Source organism: Phycodurus eques, chromosome 17 (assembly GCF_024500275.1).
Source record: "Phycodurus eques isolate BA_2022a chromosome 17, UOR_Pequ_1.1, whole genome shotgun sequence".
NCBI lineage: Eukaryota > Metazoa > Chordata > Actinopteri > Syngnathiformes > Syngnathidae > Phycodurus > Phycodurus eques.
Genome location: NC_084541.1, coordinates 13,508,685 through 13,533,227, shown reverse-complemented (window position 1 = coordinate 13,533,227; position 24,543 = coordinate 13,508,685). Strand labels below are relative to the sequence as shown.

At 40.0% G+C, this 24,543-nt stretch overlaps 4 protein-coding genes and 1 non-coding gene across 9 annotated transcripts in view; 3 read left to right on the top strand and 2 right to left on the bottom strand.

Moving 5' to 3' along the window:
* The first annotated feature begins 487 nt into the window (after positions 1–487).
* On the top strand, positions 488–8,095 carry ddx52 (DEAD (Asp-Glu-Ala-Asp) box polypeptide 52). The gene is made up of 15 exons (XM_061702393.1): positions 488–592; positions 791–992; positions 1,279–1,418; positions 1,823–2,008; positions 2,083–2,226; positions 2,340–2,451; positions 2,533–2,605; positions 3,938–4,141; positions 6,578–6,668; positions 6,750–6,872; positions 6,939–7,089; positions 7,458–7,533; positions 7,628–7,699; positions 7,777–7,944; positions 8,011–8,095. The coding sequence occupies exons 1-15, from the start codon at positions 506–508 to the stop codon at positions 8,036–8,038; spliced, it is 1,857 nt and encodes a 618-aa protein (XP_061558377.1). The 5' UTR covers positions 488–505; the 3' UTR covers positions 8,039–8,095.
* Positions 8,096–8,645: 550 nt separating this feature from the next.
* On the top strand, positions 8,646–11,844 carry rpl23a (ribosomal protein L23a). The gene is made up of 5 exons (XM_061702560.1): positions 8,646–8,704; positions 10,914–11,094; positions 11,274–11,450; positions 11,525–11,594; positions 11,782–11,844. Exons 1-5 carry the CDS (start codon positions 8,680–8,682, stop codon positions 11,794–11,796), a joined length of 468 nt encoding a protein of 155 aa, XP_061558544.1. The 5' UTR covers positions 8,646–8,679; the 3' UTR covers positions 11,797–11,844.
* On the bottom strand, positions 10,158–21,908 carry birc2 (baculoviral IAP repeat containing 2). 5 transcript variants are annotated; one of them, XM_061702553.1, is made up of 14 exons: positions 21,590–21,908; positions 21,211–21,325; positions 20,564–20,649; positions 19,114–20,462; positions 17,459–17,739; positions 16,961–17,266; positions 15,895–16,174; positions 15,533–15,632; positions 15,379–15,457; positions 15,253–15,301; positions 14,585–14,827; positions 14,411–14,509; positions 13,471–13,626; positions 10,158–12,962 (listed from the first exon to the last, which is right to left on the bottom strand). In XM_061702553.1, the coding sequence occupies exons 4-14, from the start codon at positions 19,244–19,246 to the stop codon at positions 12,727–12,729; spliced, it is 1,962 nt and encodes a 653-aa protein (XP_061558537.1). In that variant the 5' UTR covers positions 19,247–20,462; positions 20,564–20,649; positions 21,211–21,325; positions 21,590–21,908; the 3' UTR covers positions 10,158–12,726. The 5 variants fall into 5 exon arrangements, with proteins under 5 accessions (XP_061558537.1, XP_061558536.1, XP_061558539.1 ...); XM_061702552.1 differs by lacking the exon at positions 20,564–20,649; XM_061702555.1 differs by lacking the exon at positions 21,211–21,325.
* On the top strand, positions 11,124–11,195 carry LOC133416524 (small nucleolar RNA Z17). Its single transcript, XR_009770257.1, has one exon. It is a non-coding gene; the product is annotated as a small nucleolar RNA Z17 (small nucleolar RNA).
* Positions 21,909–22,450: 542 nt separating the features above from the next.
* LOC133415983 (transcriptional coactivator YAP1-like) overlaps positions 22,451–24,543 on the bottom strand; it is an 11,487-nt gene continuing 9,394 nt past the window's right edge. The window contains exon 8 of the mRNA XM_061702559.1: positions 22,451–24,543. This exon is cut by the window's right edge and continues 72 nt beyond it. Coding sequence (XP_061558543.1) covers positions 24,446–24,543 — 98 coding nt within the window. The 3' untranslated portion in view covers positions 22,451–24,445.

Here is a 24,543-nt window from a genome sequence, read left to right as displayed (position 1 = left end):
AAATCACGGTTGATATGACTTTTAATTGATATGAGCTCAAATATTCATCAATCCATCTGTTTTCTATACCGCTTGTTGTCATTTGGGTGGTCGCTGAGCTGGAGCCTCTTCCAGCTGATTTTAGGCAAAAGGCGGGGTTGTTTGCCAGCCAATTGCAGGTCACATATAGACAAATAATGGACTGTTAAGGACAGTTCAGAATCTTCACTGAAGGTTTTTGGAGTGTAGGAAGGTAACCAGAGTACCCAGAGGAAAAACCTCGCAGGCATACGGGGAGAACATGAAAACTCCTCACAGACTCATTTTTATTAACTAGAAACTCGGCTTTTTAAAATGATTCAGATTCTTATGATTTGGAAAGAACCCCCCCACCCCCAAGTGTATCTATGCCAGTCCAGGTGATGGCAGTAATGCACCATTAAGCAACTGCCACTAAATACCACAAAACAAGAACATCCGTACCACGCATGCGCAGTTGGCGCACTTGCTTAGCCTACAGACCAAGATGGATGCCTTCGAGTTGTTTCAGAAACTCGGAGCTGGAGCTAAATTCGACCTGAAAAGGTTCGGCCAGGACGCTTCTCGCTTCAAGGTACGTGTATCGTGTGCATTTGTTGAATTGTTAAACGGAAAAAGTGATTTGGTGGATGAAAAGAGCTACTATTTGTTCCATTTGGGTTAAACGTGTCAGCGCGGCGTGATTATCATTCGCTATTTATTTTTGGGGGGGTGGATGACTCAATATAACACCGAAGTGTACACATACCGACTTCAACTGTTGTCTTTCAAGGTTGTCAGGAAACATGCGGGAGACGCATCGTCCGACCAGCTCTCTGCGATCGATTACTTCGGCGCAGGCGTGACGAGTGGAGCGCAGAGCACAGCTGAGGATCGAGACGAGGAGGATAAACAGAGGGACACCGTGGCCAAAAAAAGAAAGCGACGGGATGAAGAGAAAAGTGTGAAGAAAAAGTCGACAAAAAAGTTAACAGGTCACATTAGCTTCAAATGATTTGCAGAACCGCTTAACGTACAGTGGTGCCGTGACTTTGGCTGAATTAGTTTTGTGACCACGCTCGTAACTCAAAACGGTCATACTGCATTTCAAATCAGCTTTTTACTATTAAGATAAATGGAAATGCCAACACTCCATTACAACCCCACCCCCACGCCTCATATCTCAAAACTCGTTCGTGGGGTCGCTCCTGAGTTTAGCTACCACTGTAGATAATACTTGTTCATGAATTTAATGTTTAAGGTTAAAAAAAATTTTTCCAGGCACTGTTGATGTACAGAAGGAATCAAAGCCTGACACGATCGCCTGGACCTCCTCGCTGGATGGGAAGATCCAGAGCCATCCGGGTGACGGAAAGGAGGAGAAGTCGCTGAAAAGGCTAAAGCAGCTTCATCAGGAGAAGGTCAGCAGATTTTAACTAGTCAGGCAATGTTTAAGTAGTATACTAGTATAATAATTAAACTAATTCTTTTAATTCTTAGCATTTGTTTTAATTGTCTATATTATGTCATTTATAGTCTCTTTTTCATGAATTATTTTTTATAATTTTGTTTTTATAATAATTTTTTCTATTTTTAAAATATGAAAAAAAAAAAATTCAAAAGTTTTGTGGAATTCATGTCACTATTCACTTTAATATTTGAATTTAATTTGGGCCCAATTTCCACCCCAAACAAAAAAAAAAAAAAAAAAAAAAGGTATTTCTGTGAATTATATTTGAGCATATGTAGAGTTTATTTGTACTATTTGAAATGAATTTTCTACATATACTAACAAATTCTAACGTTACGTTGTGTTGGGGTTCAGGTGAACCGCGTACGCGCTTGTCACCGCATCAACGTGCACGGCAGTGACATGCCGAACCCTGTGTGCACCTTCGAGGAGCTGCAGTCCGAGTACCGGCTCCACCCGCGGGTCCTTCAGAACCTGCGCGATGCCGGCCTCAGCACGCCCACGCCCATTCAGATGCAGGCCATCCCGCTCATGTTGCACGTCTGTACAAACACACACACGTACATATTTTAGCGTATGTGCGTCTGTGACTTCACAACGGGCGTGTCCTTCAGGGTCGCGAGCTTCTGGCGTGCGCTCCGACGGGATCGGGCAAGACGCTGGCCTTCTGCCTCCCGCTGCTCGCTCACCTCAAGCGGCCCGCCAAGCTCGGCTTCAGGGCCGTCGTCATCTCGCCCACCAGAGAACTCGCAAGCCAGGTACCTCGTCATAATCATAGCAATCAATAACTACATGAGTATTTATTAGCTGCTTTAATACAAATTCAGTTCCATTAAGAACTGCTGAAAAAAACACCAAGTTTGTTTGTCAGACCCACAGGGAGATGCTGCGCCTGTCCGAGGGCTCCGGCTTCCGGATCCACATCCTAAACAAAGCGGCTGTGACGGCCAACAAATTTGGACCTCAGTCCAACAAAAAATTTGGTAAATTCATTGTTGAAATGGTGGAAACGCGGGAACTTGAAGAGTTGTTTCTCTTACTCGCTTGTTGTCCGTCCCGCGCAGACGTCCTCATCAGCACTCCCAATCGACTCGTCTTCCTGCTCAAGCAGGAGCCCCCCGCCATCGACCTCAGCAGGTAATGCGTCACCTGAAACGGCAGCCGTTTTGTTGCATTTTGCATTCATTGATGTGAGCTCATTGGAAGGCTTGATTACATTTTTTATTTATTTTAAAATATTTATGAATGTAATTAAACTTTTCAAAATATGAGTGTTAACTTGTTTTTGTAAATATTTAATTTATTTGTAATTTAGTTTTTTTTTTATTAAACGTTATTTTATTTAATATATTTTTAACTACATTTTCACCCAAAATTTTATTCTAATTTTCATTATATTCCAGAATGTATTATCATGTTCACCCATATTGTGTTTTTATTTATTTTTTTGGTCATTTTAGCTTGCTAGGCTACATAACATTTTATTGCCTGCTTGCGAGCCGTATCGTATTAAAAGTACATGAAAATACCTCAAGCAAGCCTTGAACGAACGTCTTCGCCTGTCCTGAGCACCGGTGACAACCAACACACGTTTTTCCCCATTTTGACCTTATAATACAAAGTCGGCGCGCTCCACTCTTGTTGTCATCGCCACGGTAACGTATGTATCCGTTCGCATTTGAGTTGACAAGATAAAGCCCAATGATCGTAAAAACGGGATGCGGTGGTATAGGAAAACAAGATTTTATTTCAGTAATCTGACTGGAATCGTGGAAGAGCTAATTTGTCGTGTAGTTTGATCCGGGCATTACGTATTGTCTGTCTCAGACGTTTTGTCTGTTCCACGCCGCTGACATGTTTTTATTTGTTTTGAATAACTTCATTGGCCGTCAGATATTTACAGTACTACGTCAAAAGACACACGACAAGGATAAAAATAAACTAGCCTTTGGATTCAAATATACTGTGCACGCGGCGACGTGGAGTTAATGTCTTTTGCAGGGCAGATCAATTACGTCATTAAACGAACGTCCTCTCCTGTCCTGAGCACCGGTGACAACCAATGCACGTTTTTCCCCATTTTATCCTTATAGTACAAAGTCGGCGGATTCAAATATACTGTGCACAAGGCGACGCGGAGTTAATGTCTTTTGCGGTGCCGATCAATGACGTCATTGGCGTATTATGACATTAAAACCGATCAGCATAAAATGCTAAATATCGGCCGATACCGATCAGCCCGATCAAATCAGTGTAAAGTCTAATGGTTATAATTCTTAAGTATGATATTGAAAACACGCTGAGTCTACATGTATGATTCCCTTTTTCCCCCAACTAACCATGTTGTCTTTTCCGGAAATGAATTTTTTCAGACTTTTGATTGCCTAAAATGCAGTTCAGGTGGTTATTAACTCTGGCATGGGAATGTGTTTTCAAAGGAGTTTTATTTTTTTTTCTGTGTGTGGTCAGCGTGGAGTGGCTGGTGGTGGATGAGTCGGACAAGCTGTTCGAGGACGGCAAGACGGGCTTCAGGGACCAGCTGGCCGCCATTTTTCTGGCGTGCTCCAGCGCTAAGGTGCGCAGGGCGTTCTTCAGCGCCACCTGCACGCAGGACGTGGAACAGTGGTGCCGCCTCAACCTCGACAACCTGGTCTCCGTCAACATCGGGCACAGGTAAGGCTGCAGGAACATAAACGCTGACAAGCTGAGAGACATAGTGTTGATAGTGGCAACAGTTAGCATACTTTGTTTTTTTCTTCCCACGTATTTATTTGTACCTTTTTTTTTTTTTTTTTTTTTTTTTTTTTCCCCCCAATTTTTTTAATTGTATGTTTTTGGTGTGAATGGTTGTTTGTTTGTATGTGCCCTGCGATTGGCTGGCAACCAGTTCAGGGTGTACCCCGCCTCCTGCCCAATGATAGCTGGGCTGGGCTCCAGCATGCCCGCTACCCTAGTGCGGAGAAGCGGCTCAGAAATTGGATGGATGGATGGATAAGGTGCACTGTATTATTGGGCGCAGGCATGGTAAAACATATGCTAGCTTAAAACATACGGTAGCATGCATGCACGCGAAAACAATGTTTTTAAAACTGAGTTCGGTTGTACTTTATTGAAGTATTTAACAATGTACTCACGTTATTTTTTTATCAATCCTCATCCACAAATCCATCTAAGTCCTCATCTTCTGTATCTGAAATGAACAGCTGGACAAGTTCTCCAGCAAACACGCCGGGTTCCCTCTCGTCATTGTCAGAGTCAGTCTCGTTGCCGGGGGGCTGTTCACAATCCATTCACATATGTCCACAATCCATTCACATATGGTGTCGTAACTTGCCCGGCCGGCGTTGCCTCCCAGTCTTAGTTGCACTTGGTTTCTCACAGCGGCTGTGAGATGGAGTTACAGATCAACAGGGACGGTGACGCGTGGAAAAAAAACATCCGGTCTCTTTACGTACACCTCACTCAGCCACTCTTTCATTTTCTACTCGTCCATCCAGCCCTTTTGATTGGCCTTAACGATGACTTCGGCTGGAAACATTTCTTTAGGCAGCGTCTTCCTCTTAAAAAATCACCATAGGTGGCAGTTTCTGTCCATTACCATGGCAAACAAGCACAACAGTAAAAGCAGACTTCTCGTGCCCCGTTGTGCGTATCGCTACCGCGGTGGTCCCCTTCTTCTCTACAGTGTGGTTCACCGGGATGTCGAAAGTGAGCGAAAGTGAGCGGCACCTCGTCCATGTTGGTGATGTGGTTGGGCTGGATGTGTCTGTAGGCAATCTTTTTACTGCAGTAGGAGCGGAAGATGGCCAGCTTTTCCTTGTAATCCGCCGGACGTTGCTGCGCCACGGTAGTCCTTGCCCGGATGGATAGATGGCGCCGTTTCATAAAACGAAAGCACCAAGACGGACCTCCTTGAAAATGTTCGATTTTCATTTCTTCTGCAAGCGTCATTGCCCTCAGTCGAATGGTGACTGTAGAGACGCTTCTCCCGGCTGTTCTTTGCTTATAAATCCATTGCTCGAGTTGCTCTTCCAACTCGGGCCACCTCGCCTCGTTTCCGCGGAAACTCAGCTTCGTCTTCTTGACTTGGCGAAGCTCGTTTTCCTGCTTCCTCCACTTGCGAGCCATGGATTTGTTGATCTTGAATTCTCTCGCGGCTGCTCGATTCCCATGTTCCTCCGCGTAACTGATAGCTTGCAGTTTAAACTGTGCTTCGTAAGCGTGTCTCTTCGTAGGTGCCATTTAGCCAAAGCGATGACAAGCGATTTTGGACAATGCACATACCGGCGCTATATACCTTATGGGGACGCATCTTTAGTGTCCTCTGTCACGCGCACCCTTCCCCCTTTGCGTCCGCATGCTGTCCTCAGTCACGGCCGCCTTTCCTCTATATAAGCAGTGTGTCGGCAGGAAATGCTCCCAGTCAGTCAAGCGGAGCGCTCATGAAAGTCACACAACAACATTTACAGATTTTGCACACACAAGGCGCGCCGTATTATAAGGAGCTCCTTCCATTTTGGAGAAAATGTAAGACTTTTAAGTGTGCCTTATGGTCGTGAAAATATGGTATGTTTTTGTTGTTTTAGTTTTATTTTTGTATTTAAGTTTTTCATAATTATAATTAAAACCCATTTCCCAAATTTGTATTGGTATTTTTTAATCCTTGTATTTGCATACGTTTTTTTTTGGGTCAATCAATTATTATTTTCTTTGTTGTATTTTTTTAATTATTTTTTTCCTGCATCTTATTTTATTATTTTATCTTGATATCTTGTTCTTAATTAAAAAAACAATTCCCTTTAAATTTACTGGAGATGTAGGTTTTTTTTCTCACTCTTCACAATTATTGAGTATTTTTATATTATTTCTTTTTTGGATTTAACATTTTTTATTTTGTTTGTAAAAATACTCCTGCAGTGTCTCTGCCTTCAGACGAGAACATTTAATGATAACAGTAATATATTTAACATTTTATTTTTATGCATTTATATTTTTTTTAGGTGGTGTGGCATGCTTTTTTAAAACGCATTGCAGATGTATTTTTATTTATTTATTTATTTATTTTTTATAGAATTTATTGTCAATGCAATTGACCTGAATCTTATTCAGGAACACGGCAGTGGATTCTGTGGAGCAGGAGTTGCTCTTTGTTGGCACGGAAAACGGCAAGCTGGTGGCAGTGCGTGACATCATCAAGAAGGTTTGAATGTGGCTTCCTGCTGTCAAAGTGATCATCAATAAAATAATGTCATAAATAAAAGATTGATCGTTGTGTTTTCAGGGCTTCCTGCCTCCCGTGCTGGTGTTCGTCCAGTCCATCGAGCGAGCGCGGGAGCTTTTCCACGAGCTCGTCTACGAGGGCATCAATGTGGACGTCATCCACGCCGAGCGCACACAGCAACAAGTATAATATTAAAAAGAAAAAAAAATTCTCTTACGTGACAAAATGACCGTCCTCGTCTCCTCGTAGCGGGACAACGTAGTGGAGAGTTTCCGCTGCGGCAAGATCTGGGTGCTGATCTGCACGGCGCTGCTGGCACGAGGAATCGACTTCAAAGGCGTCAACCTGGTGCTCAACTATGATTTCCCCACCAGCGCCGTCGAATACATTCACAGAATCGGTCAGCAACGTTCACATGTATTTCAATTCCACACTCACAAAAGATAAGGGAAGATACTGGAAATGTCAATATATTTGACCTCATCATCAATTAAGATTATTTTTCAAACGATGTAATTATAAAAGAGTAAAAAAAAGTTATAAAATAAAAAAAAAAAAGACATTAAAGACAGTAAATCTTATGTACATGTAGCATTTTTGTTTTTAAATGTTTTGTAATCATTCGTATCATACTGAAAAGAATACGATTCTTCAAAGTAATTCAAATGAATATGATGAAAAAGTAAGTCAGTAAAGGAAAAATGTTTATGAACATTCTAGCCAGCCGTTCAAGCATAATGGATCACTAATCAAACGCAATCTCCTCAGGTCGTACGGGCCGAGCGGGACATCGAGGCAGAGCCATCACTTTCTTCACAGAGAACGACAAACCCCTCCTGCGAAGGTACAACCACAATGATAAATTCAGTAAATGATAGGCTACCTTCAAAGATGTTACAGGTTGCTAATCTTTTATAAATGTCATCTTTCACCGCTAGCATTGCTAACGTCATCAAACTAGCCGGCTGTCCCGTACCGGACTACATGGTTGGCTTCAAGAAGTTACACAGGTACAAAGAATAGTTTATAGTTTTTGTTTTTCGCACTTCATCATTTGAATTTGAGGGTTTTTTTTGGTGTTGTTTAGCAAAGTGAAGAGGAGGCTGGAGAAGAAGCCTCCCACTCGGAGCACCATTTGCACCACACCGCAGTTCATGAAGAAGCAGCCCAAAAAAGTCCAGAAAATGCAGCAAAGTGGAGGAAACATGCAAAAGCGCAAGAACAAAACCGCAAGTTCTCTGAAAAAACAAGTCAGGTGAGACAAATGTGTGACTTTATTTTTTTTCTCTCGTGTGCACTAAATGTTTTGTCATCTCTGCAGAAAAAAGAACAAGCAACAGAAGGAGTAGAAGATGGACTTTAGAAACAGTTCAATATTATTTGTTCTTTGTACATCTAAATAAAGGAAAAACTGTATTATAATCTGGGTATTTCTCTGACTCTTAGTGGCTGTTGGTAGTATTAGTACACAGAATAGATGTAGAAATAGACAGGACACTCCCCTTTAGAGCTGAGTCTACGGAAACGTTAAACTAGGAGGGTCAAAGTTGTCAGGACATTAAATGTGTGGACTGCAAGAAATCCAAAAGACTGAGGATGCTGGCACATTGTGCTGCATTTGGAATCGTGTTATAACGTCCCCGCAAAAAAAAAACAATGGCTCTAATTAAATGAGGTAGTCAAAGAATCAAGAAGTTATCAATGTGATGCATTATAGTGCTACTGTCTTGTTTCATTTGTAGAGATAAGAATACATTTGTGAGCGAATAGAGAAAAAGTCTTAAGTTTAAGACTATACAATGGTAACAAGGAAACAAAACAAAAACAAAAATCAGCTTTTATGAAGGATTGAAAAAAATTCCCTCACTACATAAACGCAACATTGAGTCCTATGCTCGGAGAGACGTCACATGCCAAGTATCGCGATAATTCATCTAAAAGCCCTTGCATTATAGCCCAGGAAACCCCATCCTGTCTTCCTTTCCCCAACATGGCACCGAAGGTGAAAAAGGCAGGTTCGTATGTCTGTACGCTTTGAATGCTCCAATTTCGACACATATGAACGTTTATTTATTTTATTGTCATCACGACGAACAAAAGGTAACGTGAAAGCATACTTCTTCACGATAACATCAAAATTAACCATGTAAAGGCCCCCAGTCTTGTTGACCGACGCGTGCGAGTCCACCGGCGTGTGTACATGCTGCTTGTGCTTAGCTAATGGCGCTCGTGCTGCTCCGCAATTTGACTAGTTTGTCGCAACTTTGACAGTTATGTAAAACGGTCAATAATTGCACCTACTGCTTTTTGTTTGTTTGTAGCCGTTAGCCGCAGTAATGGCTGCTTCGCGTGAAGGCCAGCTTGTTAGGTTCACGTGAAGGCTAGGGATGTTAGCAATTTCATTTGCTAAGCACCTGTAAACTGTTACGTGTCGTTCCTTTAAATATTTCGTGTTCATTAACGTTATTTCATGTCACGTCGTTTACATATTTACGATCGTGAAACGTTATTGCGTGTGTACGTATCAGGTGGGAGTAAGTCACATATCGTTAGCTTAGTAGCATAGCTGCCTAAGTCATGTGAAAGTTTTCCGAAATATAAAAAAGACACACAAAAAAAACATTCAACAAGCATGAGTCAAGATGTCTGGATTCAACCTTTGTGAATTACGATGAGCTGTGAAGCTACACTAATATAAAGGAGGAAAAAAAACAACTTTTAATAAGCAAATTGGTATTTTGTATTTGCAATTGAGATGGTAAGTTGAAAATGATTTGGACAGTTATGCTTTAGGCTAACATTATGTAAAGTAAAAGTGAAGTCTTAAAATTCGAAATTCAAGCAAGTAGAGTCCAGCGAGGCACTCTGCTTCAAAGCTTACTGCTGGGTTGGTAGTAAGCGGCACCAAAAAATTGCTTTTGTCTTTAAAATTAAAACAAGACAAGTTGTTCAATTGGAGTCCCCCACCTCTGCTCTGTTAGGATAACATTTATTATTAGTATTGTCTATTCGTGCGGGTTTCGTGACCAAGATCCACCACAAGTAGCAAACGCTTGCAAATAGTAGGTGGCCCTCCACCTATAAAAGGTTTATAATGGTTTATCCTCATAGTTTAAGGTAGGACTCAACAATTAATTGAATAACTATCGGGAAAATGTTCAAAAAATTTCCAGATGATGGATAAATACACTAATACACTAGGGTATTTCAGGAAAAACTTCATCCAACAAAGTTTGTGCTAATTTTAAAAATTGTATTTCAAAAAACATAACTAAAGTATTTAATAAAATTAAAGTATCTTACTGATGTTTTATTTTGGAATTTACAATAAACAAATTATTTAATGATAGTGACTCTGTACGGTGTTTTTTTTTTTGTCTCAAAAGTATTTTCTGTCAAATTGCTGTCTTGTCATACTAGAGCGGCTCCAACTATACCAGAGACAAATGCCTTGTGTTTTTGACATACTTAGCAAATTAAGATTCTGATTCGGGTAGGAATGAAAAATTCTAACTAACCAATTTTAGGAACAATTGCTCCATCAAATAAATAGAATTCATGCTGCTTCATAAAATTGTATTTACATTTTTTTGTTGTCAAATTAAGAAATTTTTTTTAGTATTTACAATAAATTAACATTCAATGATAGGCAAGTAAGAATTAGTGTCCCAATTGACCAATTTTAGTGGAAAAAAGGCACCAAACAAATAAAATATGTGCAAATGTTTAAAATTGTATTTTCACCTGCAGTATGTAACTTTTTTTCAAGTCTTTCTTTTAAGCATTGATTAAGCTCCTCTAACATCTTGCTGTATTTTTCAATATTTGTTTTTTCGTATTAAGTGAATGCCCGATTCATTTCTCACGCTGGCCCACTTTGTGGGGCACTGTAAATGATGTAGTGAAAATAATGCCGCGGAAATGATGCACTTTACCTAGCAATGGGTGGAGTGTGGCACCTTCTCTTTTGTAAAAAGCTCACTAAACATTTTGCATTTCTTTAGCAAAAAATAAACGTACAATAATTACTCTGTAAACAAAAACGATTATAGCTGCGAACAAACAAAAACTGTACGACAACCCCTCAGAATTCCTATTTTGTATTGTATTAACAATTAGAAGTTAACAATTAAATAAAATGTTAACTGTAAGTGGAGTTGCTAATTTTACTATTATTTACCAATTAACGGTAGCGTGACTTTTTTTTTTTTTTAACACGTTCAGCCGTCCCCGTCAAGACGGAGGCCAAGTCGAAGGCTCTAAAGGCCAAAAAGGCCGTGCTGAAGGGCGTCCACAGCCAGAAGAAGAAGAAGATCCGGACCTCTCCAACATTCCGTCGACCCAAGACCCTCCGCCTGCGCCGACAGCCCAAGTACCCCCGCAAGAGTGCCCCCCGCAGGAACAAGTAAGACCCTCCCTGATGGTGGAAAGAGTGGTGCAAGTGATGCTTTAAAGCGATCAAAGTATGACCATTGTGATTCCATTTTTTTATACGACTGATGCACCTTAACTATAACAGTAACTAGGTAATGCTTAACATGTAATTAGAGAGATTTGGACTAAAAATAAATGACCCGTCTCCAGGTTGGATCACTACGCCATCATCAAGTTCCCGTTGACCACCGAGTCGGCCATGAAGAAGATCGAGGACAACAACACGCTGGTGTTCATCGTGGACGTCAAAGCCAACAAGCACCAGATCAAACACGCCGTCAGGAAACTGTACGACATCGACGTCTCCAAAGTCAACACGCTCATCAGGTGCGTACGTTCAAACGCCGTTTGGCCAATGACACCAAAAGTTGCCTGGAGTTTTAATCCCGGCTTGCTTTCAGGCCGGACGGCGAAAAGAAGGCGTACGTCCGCCTGGCGCCTGACTATGATGCTTTGGACGTCGCAAACAAGGTGAGTCTAAGATAAAAAAAATAATAAATAGTGAGTCAGTTCTGAGCATGTGATGTCAAAATATCCCGTCTGAATGTTAGTGATGTGTTCAAAGGAACCACTGATGCCAGGACTCGTAAGTGATGACATTGCAATAACCATTTTGTTTCCCCATCTAACATTTCCCTTTTTATTTGCTTTTCTACAGATTGGAATCATCTGAAATGGTGGAAGAGAGACTTGTGGGCTAATAAATATTTGTATAAACCAAGCCTGGATATGTACTGCTGTTTGTATTCACAACTTGGAACACACAAGGGTTAGCAGAAAAAGTTCATTTCCTTTATACAAATCAGAAATCCATACATTTTCTTTTGAGTATTATTGTTGTGATGCTGACTGTTCTCAGCTAGACTAGCCTTTCATTTATTAATCATTAGTGAAAGGTATTAATGTGGGAGGTCCAGTCTTGCTGGCGTCACATCAAAGTTAAATGTGCTTTCGCTGCCCACACCGCTTTGTTGAAAGCATTTGTCCCAGATAACCACATGTATCCTAACCAAATGTGTGATGCTGAAAAAGCTGAGTGATCTATGACTGTCTTGGGTTTTCACTCAGCTGCTGCGCCTTTCCATATTGAGATAAGTAGATGCGTGACAGCAGCTTCCAACAAAAGTGGAAATGCTAAATTTCATCCTCTGGTTACAGGTTCCTGCCATCCCCTTTGTGAGTCACATTGTTTTATTAGATATGCACATTGCAAAAACATTGGACAAGACATGCATTGTTTCTTGTGTTTAAGCACGAATGCTAATTCTTGACACTTGTCGATTACACACGGGCAGCAAATTGTCGGCTCAGCCAGGTCTTTCATGACTGCGCCAGGAAATGGGGCGAGAGTAAGTGTACGGCACAACTGAATATTCTCTGATGGCCATGAAGGTGGTTAGAACTTGTCCTCTTGGCAAATTGGTGAATGAATCCATCCTGCTTTTCACACAAGTTTGTACGCAGGGATGACAATTGCCTTCAACACAAAGCATGTGGGTAGCGATTCAACTGTTTTATTTGACGGTAGGTATGAAAGGGGCTCTTGTAGAAAGCTATTAGTTACATTCAGTGAAGTTAGAACAAGATAGCGGTGGGGCACATTTTATGAAAGGAAGGTGCGCACGGTGCCTTTGACTAGGCCTCTACAGATGGGACACTTGCGCAGGGACGGTGCGCACTCCTTACACACCACCAGGTGTCCACACGGGATGAACACGATGTTGACCTCCTTGTCCATGCACACTTTGCACGTTCGCTCCTCCTGAAGACGCCTGAGCTGCTCCTCCATGGGGAGACCAGACAGGTCCTGGCTAGGGGATGCCGCTTCGTTGGATTGAGCTAAAAAGATATCACCATAGTATAATAGTATGTATATATAGTGGATATTAAAAGTTTATACACCCCTACTCAAATGCCAGGTAGTTTAATCATGTCAAAATATTTTACAGAGCGGAAGTACAATACTGAGATGTGGTTGCACAAGTGTGCGCACACACAAAAGTAATGTTGCCATGTTCAGAATTAATCTAATTAAAACATGTTAAATTGGTCTCAGCACTCACCAGCCACCATTTTAGAGTGCCTCTGATTAACACCAAATAAAGTTTAGCTGTTCTAATTGTTTTTTTCCTGACAGTTTTGCTTCAGTTACTAACGGGGGGTGTCGCCATGTTCAGAATTAACCAATCACATTCAAACTCATGTTAAATACGAGTCAGCACACACCATTAAACTGCCTCTCATCTCCAAGTTCAGCTTTTCTAGTAAACTTTTCCTGACATTTTTATATCACAAAAACCTTGCATTTGAACAGGGGAGTGTAGACTTTGTGATGGTCTTTTTGTACCCATGAGCTCTCTTAGCAGGTGCACGTCATTCTTTTGGATCCAGTTGCGGAAAACTTCGGCAGCCGCGTTGCCTTTGGTGAGGACCAGTTCGATGAGACGAGCAGTCTGCTGCTGTGCGGACGTCTGCGCCTGCAGCCCGCCGTACTCCTCAGCGCCTGCGTAGTAAGCGCATCGTTAGCGGCATTTCACTGATTGCAATATTATTTGTGTGAACGCCATATGAGAAAAGTCTTGATATTTTAGATATGTTGTGGGGTTTTTTTGAACGGGCAAAAGTATTTCTGTCAAAAAAAATAAATAGTACAAGTTCAAATCTTATTGGAGTCATATTTTCAAGGATTTATTTTTTAAGTACTCATGACAATCTCCCTTTAGAATAGTTTTTCTTCCCAAGACATTTTCGCTATTTTTTAATCTTATGAGAAAATATGTCATCAAGTCATCTTTAAGAATCTTTCTTTGGCGCAATAGTTTTTTTTTTTTTTTTTTTTTTTTAAAAGAAAAACGTTGGGGTAATTAAGATTTTTTTAAAATCATAGTAGTACTATCTTAGTATTTTTTTTGTCCTACTTTTGAGAATAAAAAAGCAATCATACAACACGTTAGAATTACTTTTTTTTTTTTTTTTTTTTTTTTTATAAACGTCTTTCAAAAACAATTGTAGGCTTGTTTTTTCAGAGGGATTTTTTTTTTAAAGTTACAATCAAAAGTACGTTGGTTTTTTTTTCAGTCATTTTCAAGAAAGTCATAAAATTATTTTGTTTAGTTTTTAGAAAAGTGGTATTTTTTCGAGATGAGTATTGTAAACCTATTTCCTAGCAAAAATGTGACTTTGTTCTTGTTAGATGATGATATTTTTCTGGAAAAACAGCCAAAAGATCAGTCAAGTGGACGGCTCAGCAGCCGGAGGCTTATGTGAATATGTGCGAGTTTACATACTGAGCACATTTTGCTCTCGGAGATGTTCCAACACAGGCTCCACGCTTTTGAGCCGCTGCACCAGAGCTGTCTGGTGTCGCTTCACAAACGTGAAACCATCTGAAAGAACAACACAAGCGTACATTTACATATACTCAATCGAGAAGACACAAAATGGCGTTCCGAGGGGCGTACCCGACGCCATGGCCTCGGCCATCATCTCCCGCTCCTCCTCCCTTTTCTGGTCCTCGGCGCTGAGCAGGTCTGAGACCAGTTCCTGGACGGTGCGGTAGTTCTCGCCGCTGCTGAGGATCTTGCTCTGCACAGTCTGCTTAACCAGGCCGCGCTCGAAGCCCATCTCCAGGGCCGACTTGATGACCGGTGTGTTCATCATCACCGCGTCCTCACAGCGCTCGTCGCCTGGTCCAAGGTGCACTACTACGGACCACACAGAATAATAATAGTTTTTTAAAAAGCACTCAATGTTTCCTCTGCCAAAAATACATATATTCTTATGATTTAGTTCTTAAAAACATTTTTTCATAAGACTTAAAACTCCTCTTTTCTTAAAAAAACAAACTAAAACTATTATATTCACTAAACTATTAATTATTTGGAAAAAAGACCTAAGATTACAATTTACTCAACAACAACAATTAAATTTTTTTGTAAACCTTTTTTTTTTCTAAAATAGAACCCTTTTTTATGTGCCATGCAATTTAATTGAATCATTATTTGAGTACAGTTTTTTTTATTTCCCAGTGTTTAAACTATGCATAATGCTACAATGGCTAACAATAATACTAAATACACTTTTCAGGAACAAAAATTCTAAAGTCTATTCAATAATAGCTCAAACTCACCTGGTGGATCCACAAACTCTCTGGAGCTGTTGTCCCCATTTGTCAGAAGCTTTTGGGAGACAGACACGAGCATTTTTTAAATATCAATTTGAGAAAAAAAAGACATTTTAGCATTGTGAACCAAACCTGCTCAAAGAGTCGGGGGAAGCGCGCCTGAATCTGGTGCACAAACTCTTGACCTTTCTCCTGCAGCAAATACTCACACCTGAACAACAACAAAAAACAATTAACATCTCATTTGTTTGCACAACATTCATAATCTTTATTTATTTTCTGTTACCGTGGAAACCATTTGGCGTGTTCCACCCAGGGATCATCTCCTGACTCCCAACAGCGCAAACCTCCATCGCAGCAGAAGCACTTCACGTCGTCATTGCGACCTTAGCACACACAAAAAAAACTAGTACAACTTGTTTACAACCACACTATTAGATTTGTTTAGCTGCCTCGAGAGATGCTGCTGTACTGGTTAACAAAATAGTTCAAATTGGCTCCAAAGGGGGGAAAAAACTTGCAATTTTACAACTATAAAGTTGTGCTCTTTGAGAAACAAAAGTTTTAATCTCATGGAGATGCTGCATCCATTAGAACGTGGAGGGAGGAGGGCCACTATCATAGGAAATAGAGATGTTAATTGCTCACCGACATAGTAGAATCCCGCCTTGGCGAGCTGCTCGGGCCTGACGGGGATGCGCGTGGGCCAGTTGACGAAGGTGAGGAGCCGCTCGTCGTTCTGCTGCATGGACGGGTTGGACACGTTGTTTAGGGCAGCGGACGAGAGCTGCGAGGAGGACGAGGAGGAGGCGGGAGGCGCGCCTGCCAGCGACACATTGTCGGTGCGGTCGCCCCGCACCAAGCGGCAGTTGGGGTAGTGGCGCTGGTGCTCCGACGACGCGCGGTCGCCCGGCTCCCAGTTGCTCAGCTGTTGCAGATACATACGGTTGTCATCTTTTCAGAATAAAGCTGCATTTTTTTTTAAAGAAAATTTTTTTTTTTTTAAAGGATACGTTATTTTTAGACAATTTTTTATTTGGATAATTTGTTGTATTTATTCTTAAAAAACGTTTTTTTGAAGTATTTTTAAAGAAAGTACTTTTTTTTTTTTTAAATTGCATTTCTTTACAATTTTGTTCTGTATTTTCCGTATTTCTTTACAATTTACAGATTCTCATACAAATAACTTTACAGTTATATACAAATAACAGTATATAACTGAGAAAAAAATAACTGAGAAAAAAAAGTTGTATTTTTAATATTGTATTTTTGGATGGAATTTGGATTTTTTTTCCCAGCTAAATCTGTTTGATCATTGTTTTATTTTTTTAAATTTGTCTTTTTTCAGAAACGCTGCATTTTATAATTAAAGTAATCCGACCAAGATACTACAGTAGTCTCCTATTGCGCAAGGCTACGAACAAAAGTTGTATTCTTTGCACAGAAAGTATGCAAATTGATTTTTCAAGTTTTCTTTTCTAGAAAAGCAAAGGTTTTCCAAAAATAATTTTTTATATTTTTCCAAAAACAAAGTGGTTTGAGAAAATAATATATATATAATAGCCCTTTTTAAAGAAAAAAAAAAAAAACTTTTATTAGTGGGTTCCCAAAAAAAAAATTGTATTTTCAAAACTATTTTTTCCCCAAAACAGCTTAATTTTTGGGTGGAAAAATAAAGTTTTTGGAATAAAAAAAAAAAGTATTTTTACTGCACCTGCCCGCCGCAGCTGAAGCAGGCAACATGGTCGCCCAGCCCCAGAAAGTAGAAACCGGCCTTGGCGAGCTCGGTGGGCGTGATGATGGACAGCGACCACGCGTGGAATGAGTCCAGGCGGTCCTGCTCCCGCCGCATGGCCGGGTTGTGGCAGGTGGGACGCTGGTGCGACATGTCCTCCACGCCGCGAGAGCTGAGTGGGCTGGAGGGTGGCGGTGGCCCGGAGAAGCCCGTGTTCAGGTAGCCCGCCGGCTCCTCGCCCGGACCTCCCGCGGGGTTCAAGGCGGCCGGGCCTGGACCAGGAAGCTATAGAATGGGGGGAGAAACAAAAAAGATATAATGACAATTATCATAAAGCCTAATAACTACTAATAACAATTATGGTTAAAATGAATAAAATGAAAAACAAATATGAATGACCATACTTGATTAATCCCCGAGAAGAAATTAGTAAACGACATCAGTCCAAGCTCTCTCTTTTGTTGGGGAAAACCTTACCGGCACAGCTGGGGCGACGCGCAACGGCGAGAAGGCCGAGTGCGAGGAGGAGAGCAGGTTGGCGGCGGACGGCAGGCTCTGCACGAAGGAGCAGGACGGAGACAGCTGCCGGTGCTTCTCGGCCGGACAGTCGCCCGCCAGCCAATCCTCGGCTGTCACATTGCAGCGGAAGCACTGCACGCGGTCGCCCACGCCCGTGTAGAACCAGCCGGCGCGCGCCAGGCTGCGCTCGGTGACGGGCGACGGCGGGAAGCGGGCGAAGGTGGAGATGCGGAACAGCTCTGCAGAGGACGTTGGAAACAAGACGCACCTTTTTAAAGAAAGAATAAAAACTGATGGCCGAAACGCAAAACCTATCCGCGTGATTTTCTGATTGGCGGATTTCACCTAGACAAATACCATTTTGTAAGAAAAGTTTTTTCTAGCTTTTTCAAAAATGTTTTTTTCTTTTTTCAAGATAGGTTTCACATTTCATTTTTTGGGTGGGGTGGCGACGTAGAAAAACAACAAAAGGTTGTAGTTTAAAAAAAGTCATTTTTTAAGTCAATTTTATTCTGAGAAAGTCATTTTTTCAGTAAAAATAAAATAACATTCTTAGAGACAAAAGTAAAAAATTTGTGAGAGAAGTATTTTTTTCAGTAAACAAATTTAAAGGCATTTGAAAAAAAAAAGTCATTTCTCTAACACGTCATTTTTAGAGAAAAAAATCAGAATATAAGACACAAAAGTCATATTTCATATTAAGATCCTCCATCCATTTTCTTTCACTTTAGCAGGGAAGCCCAGACTTCCCGCTCCACAGCCACTTCATCCAGCTCTTCCGCGGAGGAGACCCCGAGGTGTTCCCAGGCCAGCCGGGAGACGTAGTCTCTCCAGCGCGTCCTGGGTCGTCCCCGGGGTCTCCTCCACGTGGGATGCGTTGTGGAGGCATCCTAACCAGATGCCCGAGCCACTTCATCTTGCTCCTCGCAATGCGGAGGAGCAGCGGCTCTACTACGCTCCTCTACTTTTAAAAAAAAAACAAGTCTTTCAAGAAAAGTATTTTCGAGGAAAAAATACATTTCAGTCATATTTCTGGAGAAAGGTTTTTCTTCAAGATTTTTTTATTTTTAAGATTTAGAGTAAGTCATTAAGAAAAAAGTTGTAAATTTAAGAAGTCATAATTTTTCAAAAAGTTTTTAGTGTTAGAGAAAAAAAAAGTTAATTTTATAAAAATTAATCTTGCAAGAATAAAGTATGTTTAAGAAAAAAAAGTCTGAATATTTGGGAAAAAAATACCATACAAAAATGTAATTTTTTGAGAAGAATTTGAAAAATGTATTTTCAAACAAAGTAGTATTTTCTTAAATAAATAATATTAAAGAGTAGGTTTTTCCCCCTTTTCTAAGAAAAATGCTGATACGGGGAAGCAGGCAAAGAACATTTATTCGATAACAAGGCTAGTCAGTTAAAGATCTACATATTAGTTTGCTCTTTGTCCTCTTTAGCACGACGAATCAGTGCGCAAGTAGAACAACTGCATATTACTAGTAATATTTTTCTCCACTACTGTGAGACATTTCTGTACATTAGGACAACTTTGGCATACTAGTAGGACATTATTAGATACAGAACAGCACATGTCAAGAGGTTGGACCTCAAACAATGACGGCTACCTGAGGAGTTGTCATACTGAAGGTCAGACGGGGGTCCGTTGCGACACAGACCCATCAGAAATGGATTGTTTTTGAGTTGAACGAGAGTCTCCATGTTTTTGGATGATGAAGAGGAGTAGAAGATGCCCCTCATGAGGGGGAGATGTTTGAGATGTGTCACTCACACACACTGAGAGCAGACAGTAAAAAGGAAACTAAAGGGACAAAAAAGGGATAGCACCCATCTATCCCCATCAAAAATAAATTTTAAACAATTATAAAAAATTAATAAATTAAAAAAAGGTTACAATAAACAAATAAAAGGGGATTAAAAACGCCAAATCAGCCCGGATCAATGTAAAATTCTTGTACATCTGTCATGTGCATGTTTATTCAAAATATAGTAAAATACAGTGGTACCTGGAATTAAGTGTTTTTCAAGCTATGAGCTGTCACTCGGCCGATTTTATTGTCTTGAGTTGAAAGCAAAAATTTTAGTAACGAGCACTTGATCGTGGGAGCGAACGTCAAAACATCCAGCAGTTAGGCCATTAGTGGGGAAAGAAAAAGTATCATGCTGTTTATTACCACTCCCAGTTGAGGTTTACTGAAAAACTAAACCTAAAAATAAAAGAATTACTATACACATTTTGTATTTCACCAAACTGCAATTAACTTGCAGCTTAATGCCAACACACAATGCAAAATGGCGTAGACGGGCTAATGGAACTCGCATTGATGTTATGTCAATTGTCAACCTATAAGCAACTGATAATTGATCATAAGTGGTAGCAACACATGCATAAACAACTCACAGGTATATAATCATTATCCTTGGCCAAAAATGACTAATACAGAATCTGCATCTTAGTTGCGACAGTCTTCTTTTATTACCAAATCTATGTGGTATGTCTATATTATACTGCCCCCCCTGGTGGCCAAGGTGCACACACCAGAATGAGCAGCACAATAACCACTGTTTAATTCTGCACAGGCTTTTATGTTGTTAGTACTGTATATTTTTATACAAGTACAACAATGTAGAGTGCTATTTTTTCTTGAAACATGTTTAAAAAATTTGTTACAAGTATTTTTTGGGTTGCTGGAAAAGATGAACAGCATTTTGAGTAACGAGCGTAGTCACGGAACAGATTTAACTCGCAAGTCAAGGTGTCACTGTATAGCATTAACAAAACACTCCCAGACACACATACAGACTACAAACATCTCAAACCTCTCCCCCTCCTTCAAGGCATCTCCTTTGCCGGGGTCTAGCCCTCCATGTCACGAGAGGAAACCCGCGGTGAGAAAATGTAAAAAATTACTAAAAGTAACAGGAGCTACTCCTGTTCTTTTGGTCTGAGCAGCACCTGAAGGAACACAAGAAACACAATAACATAAACATTAACCAGCAACTTCACATGTAATGACCAAAGCATCACATTAATAACATTTGAAGAACATTTCCTACCAATACAAGCTCGAGTGGAAGAAATCCCAAATTTGAGGAGAATTACATGATTTCATGTCGTCAAGCATCAAGTAGTTGTCGTAGTACTGCAAATGGACGGTTCAAGATTAATAATAATAATTTTAAAAAACGATTTCCTCTTTTAATTTCGTCTTTAAAGGATTACACATTAAGACCATTTGAAAATCATTTTTCGTATCAAGACAAGTTTGAGTGGGGGGGGGATGCTAAATTTGAGGGAAATTATCTTATCAAGAGACAGTAGTATTGCAAATGGACGGTTTAAGATTAAGAGTAAAATGAAAGAGGAAATGGGTTCTTTACACAAACGCTTCCTGTTGTTAACAAACCATCACGTAGCATTAGCTAAATCATCTTTTGTGGCATTTTAAGCAAAACTCACTAACTGCACAGTTAATTAAAAAGTCAAAAATAAAATACAAACACTCACGCTCGCCGTAAAACAAGAAAGTAGCCTGCTAACATTACTAGCTCCCGCAAACTCACGGGGTTTATCACGGGGAGTACAACAAACGCCTTAATGACGTTATAATAGTCAGATTGCAATTTTATTTTTTTTTAAGGGAAGGAAGCACTTGTACACTCATGCACACAAAAAAAATTCCTACAGCTGTCGGCACACTCACCGCGGGGAAATGTCATAAGTCATGCGGCGGAGGAAAGTCCCTTCTTCGAGCGATAGCCGCTAGCTGACAACTAGCTGAGCCACTCCTCCGCCCATCGCTACTTCCGGGTTCGGGCCTAACAAAACCAACGCTTATATTTCGATTTGTTTTAAACACTTTTGACGCTACGCGATACAATGAGCGCCGGTTAAAGTCACGCACTGTCTGTAGAATTGTATTATCATCATTATCGTATTAAAAATACATAATTAAATAAATCACGAGGGAGGCGGTTTAGCTACAAAAACGAAGTATTTTCAAGTAGTTAGCTTGTCTGTTACATTTATGAATATAAATATATACTTACACGAAAGAGTTATATTTATGAAAATATACTTACACGAAAGAGGCGTGTGTGTCTCGCTTTTGGCACTTGGAGGGTAACTGAATTAGTTCCTCAACGATTAGTTATCACGTGTCAATCAAAGTAAGCACGTGTTTATGTGAATCCTACGAGTCATTTAAGTTATCCTCTGATGATCATTATTGTTCCTTTTAAGTTATTTTTACGTGACATAAAAGAAAGAATCCCTGCTATTGGTTCCCAAAGGTTAAAAATAAATTAGGCCAGAATATTTTAGCACTTACGAATGAGCCACAGAGAACTAGAGGTGACTTTTTAAGTTACATGCAGAAATGAATAGAGAAAACGCATATATTTCAGATGCAGAACAGTCTAAATAAAGGTTTCTTTTCAATTTTGACATATGCAGGGCACCCCATTACTGCACTCAGCACTTGATGATTCATTAGTGGGCCAACTCCCGTTTCCAAGATGGCCACGCCTGTGAAACCAGGCCTTCACCTCCTGCAAAAATATCCCAGAAAGTGAGGTTCAGAGCAGGGGTGGAACCTGGAACTTTTCAGTGTGGTGTGTATAAAATAAATAATCTAAATGACTTGAAATTAAAACAAAAATTGTTACAATATTCAACTGTTAATACATATTTGTAATATCCCTGAGAAGAATAAACAAATACAATCTGAATAAAACAAGCATGGTTTAAAAAAATAAAAAATAAATAAAAAAAAAAAAAAGGGGGAGGGGGAGGGTGGGGAGTTAAAAAGCAATCTGTTATCTTAAAATGGCAGACTTTGACTTTGATCATATAGTGGTTTATTTTTCTCTATAATTCCATGACAGTTAATATTGTACAGTTATAGTAAATATTCTTAACGTACACATAACCGACCTCCATGGTTTGTATTTATTAAATGTTTATTATGCATTTCAAAAGATTAGTGAGAATAAATGATATAAAGCACATGCATTTAAAAAAAAGGTACAAAACTCTAAATAGATGGTAATCATACAATGCATTGTTACATATATATTTATATACCATACAGGGAGTGTCATGCATCATCCTCAGATAAATAAGCTAGTGTGTTGCACTGAGGGGGTATGAGCGATACACATAAAATCATAAACACCCCGCAGCATCTACAATTAGTACGTTGCTCCTTTAAGCGGCCTTTAAAAGTCTTCATTTATTTTTTATTGCCAAGATAAAAAGCTGAACTGCACCTTTAACAGTAAGAACAGCTTTAAAATGACCACCTCACACTAAAAGCCTAAACCACAATATTAGGAACAGCTGTCAGTACTTCACTCAGTGAATTTATTTCCACTGCCGTACCTAATATTTCGACCCGCTGGAGTTGCTCAATCGGACGAGCAAAATATTAGGAATGGCTATTGGTACGAGAAACCACAATAAACAACAAATTTTACGTCAAATGCGTATAATTACTTCACTTGATTAAAGCTTTAACACCTTCCCTTCATTTGGAGATATTTTTTGGCTATGGATTATTTTTAAGATTTCTTTTCATTTGTATTGTGCAAAGTGGCAGTTATGATTGAAATGCATGGCATGAACTCTGTTGACTTTGTAGCGTACTTTTAGTTTTATTTCTACTGTGCAATGTGGTTGTTATTATGAATAACTGGCGAGAGGAGCCATTGCATTACATAACACTGACTGAGCATTTATTATGTGGATTATTTCTAGATGTTCTGTTCATTTCTATTTTACACGGCGGCAGTTAGTAATAATTCTTGCCTGTGCATGGCATGGACTTTTTTGATTTTGTGGATTATTTGTAGTTCAATGCGGTTGAGCCATTGCATGAACTATATGACAAATACATTACACATGTGCCGTGGAGGTTTTGTTTTGTACTTTGTGGATTATTTCTAGTTATGTTTATTTCTTTTGTGCACAGTGGCGATTGTCATGATTGGTGAGAGGAGCCATCATATATAAATCACATGACATGAATTTGGAGCACCTGTGTGCTGTAGATTTTTTATTTTCTTTTGTACTTTCTGGAATATTTTAGGTGTTCTGTTTATTTCTGTTGTGCAAAGTGGCGGTTATCATGTACAACTGGCAAGAAAGAGGAGGCATTACATTAGCTATATGGCAAATACTTTGCACATGCATGCATGTGCTGTGGACTTTCTTTACTCAATGGATTATTTTGAGTTGCTTTGTTTATTTGTATTCGTCAAGGTGTTGATCGCATTAATTATATGATTGTAAATTGACGTTGCGCACGTGCCCGTGCATAACCAAGGAGTTCACTGGATTTTTTTATTTTGTGGATTCTATCAAGTCATTTTGTTGGTTTATATTGTGCATAGTGGTGGTTATCAATAACTGGCCATAGAAGCCATCACATTTGTTATAAGACCTCTATGTGCTTGTGCGCTATGGACTTGTTTTTCTTTTTCTTTTTTTTTTTTAACTAGAGTGATTATTTTGAGTCATCATGTTTATTTCTGTTGTACAAGATGACCATTGCATTAATTATGACACGCATAGCACACGTGTCCGTGCATGGTTGAGAGTGCTGTGGACTATTTTGACCTTGTGAATTATTTGTTGTTGTTCTGTTGATTTCTAATGTGCAAGGTGGCTTAATCATGAAGAACTGACTTTGAAGTGGGCTCAAACCCGGTTCAAATAGCCTAGTGTGTCCTTAGATAAGTGTCTTTACCATGTGGATTCTGTCAGAAGCCGCCCAAAAGGAAGAATTCCAGCATTTCATCACTTGAGGTGAGGTTATTTGAAGGGGGCGAAGGAGGGTAGCTTTGAACATCCATCACGTGTGGGCAGATGAAGTCCCTCTCATGTTAGTGTCAACAATCCACACCAAGTGTTCTTAAGGCTGACACAAAATGGCATCTCTATAGCCAGGTGAGCAGGCTGTCCCTGTCCATGTGCGAGCCGGACAGGACCGTCTCCATGTCCATCAGGAGGTCGGAACTCAGACCCTCCGGGATGC